The 12037-nt window shown below is 41.6% G+C and overlaps 1 protein-coding gene across 2 annotated transcripts in view; it reads right to left on the reverse strand.

Annotated features, from left to right (window-relative positions):
• myo1ea (myosin IEa) overlaps nt 1-12037 on the reverse strand; it is a 93022-nt gene that overhangs the window by 44805 nt on the left and 36180 nt on the right. For both annotated transcript variants that reach the window (XM_072671044.1, XM_072671043.1), the window contains exons 4-5: nt 11055-11149; nt 2095-2182 (exon numbers count right to left, since the gene is read on the reverse strand). In XM_072671044.1, the coding sequence (XP_072527145.1) occupies nt 2095-2182; nt 11055-11149 (183 nt within the window). The remainder of the gene's footprint in view (nt 1-2094; nt 2183-11054; nt 11150-12037) is intronic.

The raw sequence follows: 12037 nt of genomic DNA on the forward strand, positions 1-12037 counted from the left end.
ATTTACCCAAGAAAAACCTCAGCTAGTTAGAATAGACTAATAGTTCAAAGATACCTCTACACACAGTGAGGTCAAGATGTTGGATAATCATCACCCCACCTCATCATCCCCAACTCCCTAACTCATCCTAAAAATACTGGATGGAGCTCCACCATCATTCCAGGGAACACAGCTCAATGCTGGGGGCTTGATACCCCTCTAGCCCACACCTGGCATTAGGCAGCATGGAGCCAGTAGGTTCATGATGTTGATCTGCTCCAGAAAGTCCTATTCTATTGTCAGTACTTCTCTACTGAAACTAGACATCCTGTGTGTGTACAGTTGCACATCCGTATTAACTTAAAGTAGCCGAATGCATTCAATAGAAGAGGTGTCTACAAACATTTGGACGTATAGTGAATGTTAGGCAAGTATGTCATTATTTTTGCTTAGTGTCGCGGCTGAGAGGATGAGAAAAGTAGAGCTCTAAACGACGTAGAGAAGCTGTTAGAGATACTGACCCTATCACTGCTGGAGTGGGTGTAGTGTATCAGCAGAGGCAAATAAACAGGGGAACGGCAGAAAAGGGAGACGGTCATGTGACAACGACACAATGCGACATAAGAGAGAATGAACAAAGGCCGAGTAATACGAGCAGACTGAGCAGACCAGGCTTTTAACACACACTGTTCTGTTCATGGACACACCACAGAAATTCCAATGACACCCGTACACGTATATGACTGTACTGTACAACTGTACTTCAGAAAAACTACTGGGGAGAATGCTTAGCACAGCGGTTGCTTCTGTCCAGTTTCTGGACCTTGTTGGATTACATGAATTACAAAGCTTCATTCACATTCACATACAGGTTTTGGAAAGGCCATTCCAAAAACGTAATGATGCTAGCGAGCCCCATCCACCTCACAACCACACATGATGTGTGTTTGGGGTCACTGTCCTGTTGAAACTCCCAGTTGTGTCCATGTTTCAATGGTCTAGCCGATGGTTTGAGGCTAGGCTGAAGAATTCTGAGGTATACCTTCATTATTATTCCATCCACTTTGTGCAATGCTCTGGTAGCAAAACAGCCCTAGGGCATGAGACTACCACCACCATGCTTAACAGTTGGTGATGCCTCGGATAGCGGCAGACAACTCCTCGGACGTTGGTCTCCTCGGACGTGGTCACTGTGACCAATTTGAACTCTGTACGGTTCTCTAGATTAGAGCTTTTTTACACTAAACCAGTCACATTTAACCATTTTATTATTTCAGTTTTTAAGGTGTTTAAATAAATACAAGCTTTAAAAGAGCATGGGTTGAAAAAAAGCATTACATAAAGTTTTAGAGAGGCTCGAATCAGGAACTGTGTGTGTCCACGGCTGTGGAATCTCATGATCCATCTTAAGAGTCCAACAAACTGGAGGTCTGGAGCGGTAAACTCTATGGAAGTGAGGAGCAGGCTTTGGAGGGGGCAGAAGTGAGGACAGATGGTTGAGTGATGCGGGGCGTTTTTGGGGCAAATCGAGATGATAAAAAGATGAAAGGACAGAAATATGGCAGTTGAGAAGGGGACTATATGTATATCCCTGCTATCTAATGAAAAACATGTATCTCCACTTATGTCTGGTTTAAGTTTTCTCCATTGTTTGAACCCTGTAGCTGCTCTGTACACTGTGTAAATAAATCTGGACCAATAGAAATGCCCCTAAGTTACTCAAATGCTCTAAACTATTTTAGGTAAAGTCACCATTTTGGAGATACAGGTTTTTCATTGGACAGCAACGATTTGTAGCACATGTATGTAGCACAGTGGAAAGGTCTGATGTCCAAATACCCTGACCATGGGTACATTCACCTCCCACTGTAAGAGGCATTTGTGTTACAGGTCAATGTTTACAAAAACTGTCCTATCTGATTTAGCTATGCAAAAAAATAAAAAATTGACGATAGTCATTTCTACAGTCTAATTCTGTCTTACTGCAATGTATATAGAAATGACAGTATTATGTCTTATATCAGTTATCATTATCGGCTCAGAAACTCCATATTTACCTTTATTTACAACTTTCTGAGCAAAACGTCCAAACACATCATAGTGTTTCAGACTCACCTGTACTCTGGGCCCTCCTCCTGATACTCTGGAGATGTAGCTCATAATGTACTTGGCTGCAACAGTCTTTCCAGCACCGCTCTCACCACTGTAAGACAGAAAAACACTGGGTCAGGATCGTCCATCACATAAAACCCTGGCACGGTGAGTTAGTATCTGCCACTATGGACATGCTGGGTCAGTGATGCAGGTACAAACAAATGGGGCATACTGCTCTGGACTAACCTGTCCACGTTTGTGCCCAGTTAACAAGGTTCTGAGTGTAAACAGAAAAATCACTGTTTACACTGAGTGTTAAAGGAATACTACAGCATTTATCAATCTAATGGCATCAGCAATTGGCTTCAATTGGATCTGTTATAAGGATAGATTTAATAATCTACAGGGAAATGCATTAAAATGACTGTCTATGCAAAACAGATGTGGCAGATAAAGACTCTGGATAATTTCTTATTTTTAATTTACTATGAAAATTCATTAATCTTAAATAAAATATATCAGTGGAATCAGTTCACTTTAAAAAGTACCCGAGAAATTAGAGATATTAGATATATTGACTACTTTCAAGATGCGTTCCTCTGTGAAGACATTAATTTACAGCAAATACAGCAAAGTTCTTTAAGGCTCACAAACAGCTGTTAACATAAATCTGCCTGTAGCTCCTTCCCAAACAACCAGCCTTTTAGCACAGTTTCCTTCATAATGCAGAAAACCACTGAACAAACACAAAGGGAGGCTCTAATTTACAGCACAGCTCAGATCTTTCCAAAGCTCTACAGAAGATCAGGGAGGCTTAAGTGAAACAGGCCTTTGATTCTTATCCTCAATTAAGAGAAATGAAGTGGGCTGGGCCTGTAAGGAGCTAAAGGGAGCATTTCTTTAATTGAGTGCATATGGCTCTCGGGCTGCGCTGAGACATTACAGAGACCTTTATAAGAGATTACAGTGAACGTTGATTGTTGGACATTCTTAGACTGAGTGAGTGTGTGTCTCTTTATACTGTGACACTTCCATACAGATTAATCCCTTTACTTCGGTCATAAGGGTGCAGAACTACAGGGACAGACCTTGTCTACTTATGCGCTATTGTAAAAGGCAGCTAGACTAGAAAGACATCCAATAAGCCCAATTTTTTCTTACACCTCAAGCTCAATGGCATTCCCTTTTACTACTGCTGCTCACTCAAGCAGCGATATCTAGAACCATGATACCAATTTGATCTGATTCTATAAGATATTACAGAATTATAGAGCAAGTACAGAGAAGTTGGTCACAGGATAACAGTTTATACGGTCAGAATGAAGGGTACAGGGAAGGTTTAGTCTACTAAGGTTCATACAATGTAAACGTATACTTAAATGTTCAGCATGGCTCTAAAGGTTATTTTTGTACACTGTTCATTTTTCTTTCTTCAATTTTCAGTCAATTTCAATTCAAACCCAATAGCAAGCACCCCCCTATAGCCCAATTTCTTACACCACAAGCTCAATGCCATTCCCTTTCACTACCTGTTTGCTCACTCAAGTATCCCACAGTGCTTCCAGCGTTGGACCTCATCATCACTGAGGCTCAGCACGTTTAGAGAAGAACACTAGCTGCCAGTTCTGTTGCATCAGCAATCAGACGGCCACACTGGCTAGTATTCCGCTGAATAGTGGGGGGAGTACAAGGGCAGTTATACGCTCTGGGACTCCCAGGCAATCTCCAGGTAATAGAGCCAACACCTAGACGGCTGGACCACTTGTGAGCCTTTTCAAAGGTTCTTTAATAAAGGCAATATTTCTATATACACACACACACATACACACAATATGGACAAAAGTATTGGGACATCTGCTCATTCATTGCTACTTCCAACTGCATGACTGTATTAAGTTATGCTTATTTTATTGATTATTATATTATGGTTATGAATATGTTGCACACCTGAGCAGTACATCAGTTTAGGTGGTTCGGTGACTTTGATCAATAATGACTGCATCCAGCTACTTTAAGTTGCACACACATAGCTGGTCTAGCCCCGGTAGAAACGTACTGTCAGTAAAATAGGACTAATGCCAGGCGTGGGCTAGAGGGGTATAAAGCCCACCCCCACGCATTGAGCTGTGGAGCAGTGGAAGAACTGTGTTCTCTGGAATGATGGATGGTGATAAAGTGATGAGGTGGGCTCTCTAATGCTCAAGTTATCACATCAATGCTCCAAAATTGAGGAGAAAGCCTTCCCTTACTCCAAAAAAAACCGAGACAACAAAACGTCAATGCCTTTGATTTCGGAAGAAGCGATGAATAAGCAGGCGTCCCAATACTTTTGTCCATATTGTGTATGTGTGTGTGTTCTGATCAGAGGAGGACGGGTCGGGTCCCTCTTGTGAGTCTTGTTCCTCCCAAGGTTTCTTCCTCCAGCTCTGAGGGGGTTTCTCCTGCCACTGTGGCTGTTGGCCTCAGCTTTTCATGTCTTCTTGTGTTGTTGAGTTCGTGTCTTTTACTAATTACTGATTGTGTGAAGCTGCGTTGTGACAACACCAGTTGTAAAAAGCTATACAAATAAATTTGGAGGTTTTCTAAAGTGCCTCTATTAAAAGCAGCTCAATGCTTTACTTAATACTCTACTAAATAGCAGCTCTTGGGAAAGTCACAGTGGTTTACTACTCATGAGATTCTGCAGAAACGCTGTAAGGTGATGCTGCAGCACTTAATCCGTTTCAGTCACCCTGGCATCATTTCCGTCCTCCTTGCTTCGCTCCACCGTCTGCTGTCTCCGCGCCTCTGCCCTTTGAGTTTGGCAGCGCCTCGTGCATTTAGGCTTGTGTGGTTTGGCAGCGCATGACAGCAGAATCAGGTTTGTTTTTATATTTCGCTTGTAATCATGTCTGTAATGCCTTTTTGAGCGGGCGCAGCTGCGGGCCGTCAGGGGAAGCCAGAGGAAGCAGTCAGAAAGCCGTGACGTTACACAACAGTAACTCTATACACACGTACACACACTTCAGCCAGATCCCTCTGGAGGAGCCTTTCTCCACTGTATCGCGCCTGTACTCACACTGCTTATGGACGCTGCTTCAGAGCACTGCTCAGCCATAACATTAAAACCACCTGCCTAGTCTAATGTAGGTGGCCGTCATGCTGACAAAACAGCTCTGACCCGACGAGGCGTTGATTGCACAAGACCTCTAGAGGTGTCCTGTGGTAGCTGGCCCTGTATGTCCAACAACCCACGAGACATGCCTGATGTTTTGGAGATGTTCTGACCAAGTCGTCTAGCCATTGGTCTTGTTAAAGTGGCTCAGACTGACCATACACTGACCTGGTTGACCTCTATAATGTTTTGGCTGATCGCTGCATCGTGGCTACTCTGTGGGCAGATCTACATACACAAAAAAACACTTCATGTCCAAATGTTTGCGGACACCTCTTCTAATGAATGCATTCAGCTTCTTTAAGTTGCACCCATTGCTGAAACAGATGTGCCAATGCACACACACAGCTTGTCTAGCCCCTGTAGAGAAGTACTGCCAAAATAAAGCTAGGCGTGGGCTAGAGAGGTATAAAGACCCCCAGCATTGAGCTGTGGAGCTGTGGAGCAGTGGAGCGGTGTTCTTTGGAATGATGGATGGTGGTGCTCCATCCAGTACTTTTTGGATGAGCTGGGGAGTTGCGGATGGGGTGGGGTGAAGATCATCACCACCATCATCATCATCATCATCATCATTAACATCCTGGACAGTAGAGACAGTTACTCCAACAAAAGCAAGAACAAGGAGTGAGCAGTGTCCCAATACTTTTGTCCATTTAGTGAAGGTTAGATAGGATAGTAGGGTTAAAGAAGCAGTCTGTGAGTAATAAGGTCTCGGGCAGTCTTGTTAACTCTGCTGTTCAACTCAGTTCACACCAAAAGGCTGGAGCTTCAGTCTGGGCCTATTTTTATCACTGTTCTAGGAGGCGTTCCCCATTGTATAGTGTAATTACACAGCTAAACACACTGTTAAACTTCCCACATGGATTTATTGGCCAAATATGGGCACGGAGAGAAAGAGAGACGATGCCAGGGCTGCTGGTGCTTCCTGTGAACCCCCTCAGCCTCGGTACGGTTGCTGTGATAAGACTGATTACCTCTCAGCCAAAACATCGACCCAGCAGAGAAGAGGACAATGTCCACTTCTGTAGTCATTAAACTAAACTGTATGTCCAGACTGGCCTTTTCTGGCAGAGTTCACATGATGGACTGACTGATAAAGAGGTGATGAGGTGACACCAGTTCTCTGGGAATTCTCTCTATTCTCTTTCTGTCGTTTGCCTCCTCCGGCGGGTGCTAATTTCCTCTCTAAATGGCTTCCTCTGTGTGAAGAGAGAGAGAGACTGTTTTAATGAAACAGATTCCCCAGCTTCCGTCACCATTGTGTTCACGGAACAATGGGATCTATCCCACAGTTCGGCAATGTGAGTAAGTATTATGGAGCTCTTCACAACAGCATGTGGAGGAAGGAGCCACGGGCCTAACCAAAATAGAGAGAGAGCTCCACAGAGAATCTGCCCTTACCATAAACTGTACCATAAAGTAAAGGTGCACGTATTTATCACTGCACTATATACATGTTACCCATCTGTGGTAGCATGGTACCCGAGCCCGGGTATCGAACCCACAACCCTGTCATCAATAGCTCCGGAGCTCTAACCGCTGAGCACCACTGCTGGGACCTAATCTTGTAACTCAAGTTAAGGGAGCAGTTAATGTAACTCATTGGCCACGAAGTGGACTCAAGGTCCAGATTTGAGACCTCTAGTATAAACAAATGGGCAACTTTGTAACTTTACAAAAACACTACATGTCCAAATGTTTGTGGACACCTTCTGATTAATGCATTCAGCTACTTTAAATGCTAAACAGGATAAGCTCTTTAAAGAAAAAAATAAATAATTTTGAATGAGCAGGTGTCCCAATACTTTTGTCCATATAGTATTATAGTATTGGTCAGGTGTAAACACATCCAGGACGAATTGGGATCAGATTGTCGTATCCGGATACCATCCGGCAAAGTTGTAAATTTGTCTGTTGAGAACATTAACATGAGTAATTATTAAATATTATGGATGTTATGGTTACAATTTCATTTTCTGATGGAGCCGTTATGAGAAAGTGAGAACCATCTATTGTTCCACTGCATTGTGGAACCCCCACCGTTCATGGATGGCTCGGAGTGGTCCACTGGACTAAGACTAAGGTTCGAATCCCAGGTCATGCTGCTTGCCATCAGCATCCAGAGGTAGAGAGAGCACAGTTGGGTGGGTTGATGCCATTCTCTCCCCACATCACTCCCAGCATGCTGTTGAGGACAGCACAGGCATCTGTCAGCTTTTGTATCAGAGCTGGGGAGCCACACTGCTGTCTGAAGTGCTGTTAGACCGGCTTGTCTTTATTAAGGGGGCACTGGGGGAGCTTACATGAATGGGAATTGGGTAATTGGCCTTGATAAAAAAAAGGTGAAATGGATTAAATTAGAAATAAATTATATTAAACGGAAATGATGCATGTGTTGATGAGCCTCTTACACTGGAATCAGATCTCATCTGTTCACACTGGAGATGCATTTTAGCAATTAAGCATATCCAGCCTATCCAGCTATGGACTGTATACGAGACGTCATGGCCACTGCTACAGAAATGAGACTGAGAGCAAGGGATAAACTAAGTAAGTAGGCTGGACTATGAAAGAGAGATGGAGATGAAAGACTGGAAAAATGAACATATCAGCAGTTTAATCTCAACTGCAGGAACAATCGGAGGTCCATTGTACTAAATTACTATGGGTAAAGGCATTTATTGATGAGTGGTTGGTTTATTGGTGCAAGAGAGGCACTTATCTCCATTGATTTAGCACTGGATATTTGAGGGAAGGGCCTGTTTAGGGTTTTAAAAGGGCACTTTTGTGGGACTATTCAAATCCACAGTTTCTAATAAACAACCAAATCAATCAATTTGCATTGCTCACCGGTAGATGATAACAGTCAGCCACAACAGCCTGCCTGCTCGAATGCATTACAAAAAAAAGAGACTGTGGTCAGAACATAGGTGAACTGAAGCACTGGGAGAAAGGACCATTACCAACAGCGGTGGAACGGCTCATTTCACGATGGCCATCTTTAATAATATAATGGTCCGGGAAAAGCTGACCACACACTGCCTGAGCAGCAATTTCATGGAGGGCTTTGTTTGCTAATCTGGTTCATCATGATTCCACTTCCAGTCCCTTTATGTGGTCCAACTGTGCTGGCAGTAGCTCGCTGGGTAAACAAACGAGAGGAAAAATGCTGAACGAGGAGCCATTCGCCATGAGGTAAGCAATACGGTCACCGGCCTGGCCTCAGGTGACCAGCAGGCCCACACACACACGCCCAGTCAGGAGCATACGTCTTTACCTCCTAGGCCATAATGTCACTGTGAGGAATCATTATTAGAATCAGCTGCAGATGATCAGAACATGGTTGGAGAGGATTATTCTGGAGGAGTCTGTCTTAATTAAGGGGTTGAAGTGAGGGGTGAAGATCATTATGGCCAGATCCAAAGATCTGAGCTCTCTGAGGCCTTCAGAAAGACGGTTGTAGATGCAGAGGAGTCTGGGAAGGGGTTAAAAAGATCTAAGAACTATTCGAGATCAGTCGTATCACTGTCCACTAAATCATTTACAAGTGGAACAGCTGACCAACATGGCAAGAGCAGGCCGTCCTAGCAAGTTCAGCCCAAGAGCAGAACCACAAGATGAGTAAAGAAGTCTCTAACAATGCTAAAAGGTCATTACGGGACTTACAGGTAGATCTTGCTACAGAATCTACCAACAGAAAGAGCCCAAACCACATAAATTTTTTATGGAATTAAATATTTTTATATTGACGTCCATTGAAAGTTAAGAAGGCCTCTTCATTTTCTTGTAAAGCTGCTATTTTGTCTTAGAAATTGTTAAAAATATAATAGTTCATGGTCAATAGTTCAAATGTTTCACTAAACCTACATAGTAAAATAAATCAACGTACACCTGTAGATTTAACAAATGCCCCATTTGTAAGCTACAATCCAATACAATGCTACTTGTGACTGGTTAAAGGCTTAATTTGCGTATTACAGCTTTCTGAGATTTCAGTACTGCGAAGGCCAAAACCCCAATAACTGAGCAAACAATATATAATCCAGATCTACCTCCTACCTGTTCTCTCTCTATGGGGAGACTGGGTCACATGACCACAAACCACCGAGTTCACCTATGCCCTAGTGAAACACAACCGCTAAAGCTCCATGACAACTGTGTCTACAGAAGATAGCCTGTCCCAATACACACACACACACACACACACACTTCTTGTTTACAGTGGCACTAGGCTCTGAGTGGGCGCTGCAGGTGAACTTCCAGTGCTGAGGAGGCAGGAGAAGCAGGAAGCTGGAATACATAGCTGGTGTGCTTTGTTTTCTTTCTACAGGCCGCAGAAAATATGCAAATGCCCTTCTAAAAAACTGAGGAGTCGCAGAAAAATGATGCTGAATGGATGAGAGAGGCTGGATGCATCATTTTTTTGGCATTTGAAAATACACAAATGGCTATTTTTCACTATAAAACTCAATATAAATTAAGGATTTGAGTAAAATATCCAATTCTGCATTTACTCACTAATACTGCAAGTTAAATTGCAATTATTAGATATGAAGCTTTTGACCAACCAGACCAGAATATCATAGGTGCCATGCAAAAACCTGCACAAATCTCAAAATGGCAACTTTACAGGAGAAGATGATAACCGTCCACTCAAATAAAATAACCTAAATTAAGTAGAGTATAAAATCTATGGAGATAAAAACAAATATGAGAATAAATAAGATTAAAAATAGCAATAAATAAATAAATAAAAGGATGTCAGTGTAAAACAATTTTATTCCATGTAATTATTGAGCACTGCTATTGGTTCATTTATTCTGAGATTTTTTACATAATTGACAACAACTGACAACCGACACACATCAAAAAGTAAAAACCATACAAAATAGAGATACAAAGCGTTTGCATTTTGCATAACTATCCACATTTTCTTATTTATCTTAAGGTTTGAACATTGAATATAGTGAACCAGACTGCCAGCTGTGGTGGTATCGTCATACTGCATGGGGTTGGTTGATGGTTGATTTATCTAACTAGTTGCAAGCTCTGTGTCACTTGTAAAGTGAATTACCCCACTTATGACTGTTGATATGACTGTTGATAATGTAGGCTATAATTATAATTTCTATACTTCAATTCTGACATTTTTACAAATTCATACAATTGACCATTCTGCCTAACTTAGGACTTAAATCTCCTAGACCTAACCTACAGTAAATGCTACTGTATTCCCTTTTTTTTTACCATTTCATAACTACAAAGTTTGACCATACGCATTTTACATTAACCCCTTGAACCACAGGGGTTTAATTCAAGTATTTAATCCTAATACAGAAAAGTATTTAGAAGTTTTTAGCCACTATTATATTTAATAAGTATTGTGGAGTCCCACAGGGTTGCATTTTAGGGCCTATGAAATTGCTGTTGATTATGACAGTAATGTAGTTATGAGGGTCTAAGGAGTTAAAGAAAACTGTACTGCTAAATTTCTACCAGGTGGAGTGACTGACAAAAAGAGCAGACTGGCAGAAAACACTCCACTCAGCTGGTCCTGAAACCTCCAGCCAGCATCCAAACAGCCTGTTAAAGTGGCTGGGCTAGTTCAGCCTGTTCCCTTCCCATCTATTAAGCACAAGTCATCATCTGCCCATTCCAATCCCTGACATGAGGTGAAGTCTGCTGCTCCCTCCCACGGACACCACATTACCCTCAGCCACGTGTGCATTACTGTCATAGCTGCATGCCCATCACGGCCAACACCCTTCCAAACAGAGAGAAAAAAAATGTGCCCAACAAGGTGGAACGATCTAATCTATTTGCATACCTGATGATGACGCACTGGTTTTCACGGTCGATCATCATGTTTCTGTACATGTTGTCTGCCAGAGCGTAGATATGGGGAGGGTTTTCATACTGAGCCTGAGAAACAGAGAGAGAGAGAGAGACAGTGTGATTAGACTGCATGTATTGTGTATTTATAAGTATAGCAGTTAGTACTTTATGTTTAGACCACAAACAGAGCTAAACTATCAACATACAGATCAGAAATGGCACAATAACACTTTGTCTTCTATATTATAACTGATATTATATTCTAAGAATTAATTTACTACATTATTCTTGTCTTCTTTGAATTCCTCTTATAATATCCAAACGGTTCATGTACTAAAAACAGTCAAATTGTAGTTTTCATCTTATTTAATCTTATTAAGAATTAAACTTCATCTATAAATGAAACTTCAACTTTTTGCTCACGTAAAATTTTGAATAAATTAAAAATTTAAAAATTTAAATTAGGAGAAAAAAGCATACATATATAGTCTTGTGCAAAAGTTAAAAGGGTACTGCAGGTGAAATTATGTGTTTTTAAATTTTCTGACAGTAAAAAGTCAAATATGGCATGTTTATATACGCAATTATTGTGCACTATTATATTTGTTTACTAAATGTAACACATCAAAACCTAAAACTTATTCCCCTCAACATAACAACATGTAGCATAACTTAAAAAAAGAAGTTTTTTCCCCAGCGTTAGTTTTAGCGTATAAACTGCAGCAGTGTATTAAACTGTGCTGAGGTATGTTGTCTGTAGATTCTTTTTTCATTTGTTTTCAATATAAAAAAAATCAACAAAGAAATGCAAACTTGTGCATTTGCCTGTATTTAAATATCTGCTGCTCGGCTTGGCTGCTCTGTGCTTTTCCTCATTCTAAAAACAACCCTCCTCATAACTTCGGTGTGAACGGGTGGAGCTAAACTGCTGTAGGCTGAATAAACAGACATATATGGGAATGTGTGTGTGTGTGT

The sequence above is a fragment of the Salminus brasiliensis genome, chromosome 25 (genome assembly GCF_030463535.1).
Source record: "Salminus brasiliensis chromosome 25, fSalBra1.hap2, whole genome shotgun sequence".
Classification (NCBI taxonomy): domain Eukaryota; kingdom Metazoa; phylum Chordata; class Actinopteri; order Characiformes; family Bryconidae; genus Salminus; species Salminus brasiliensis.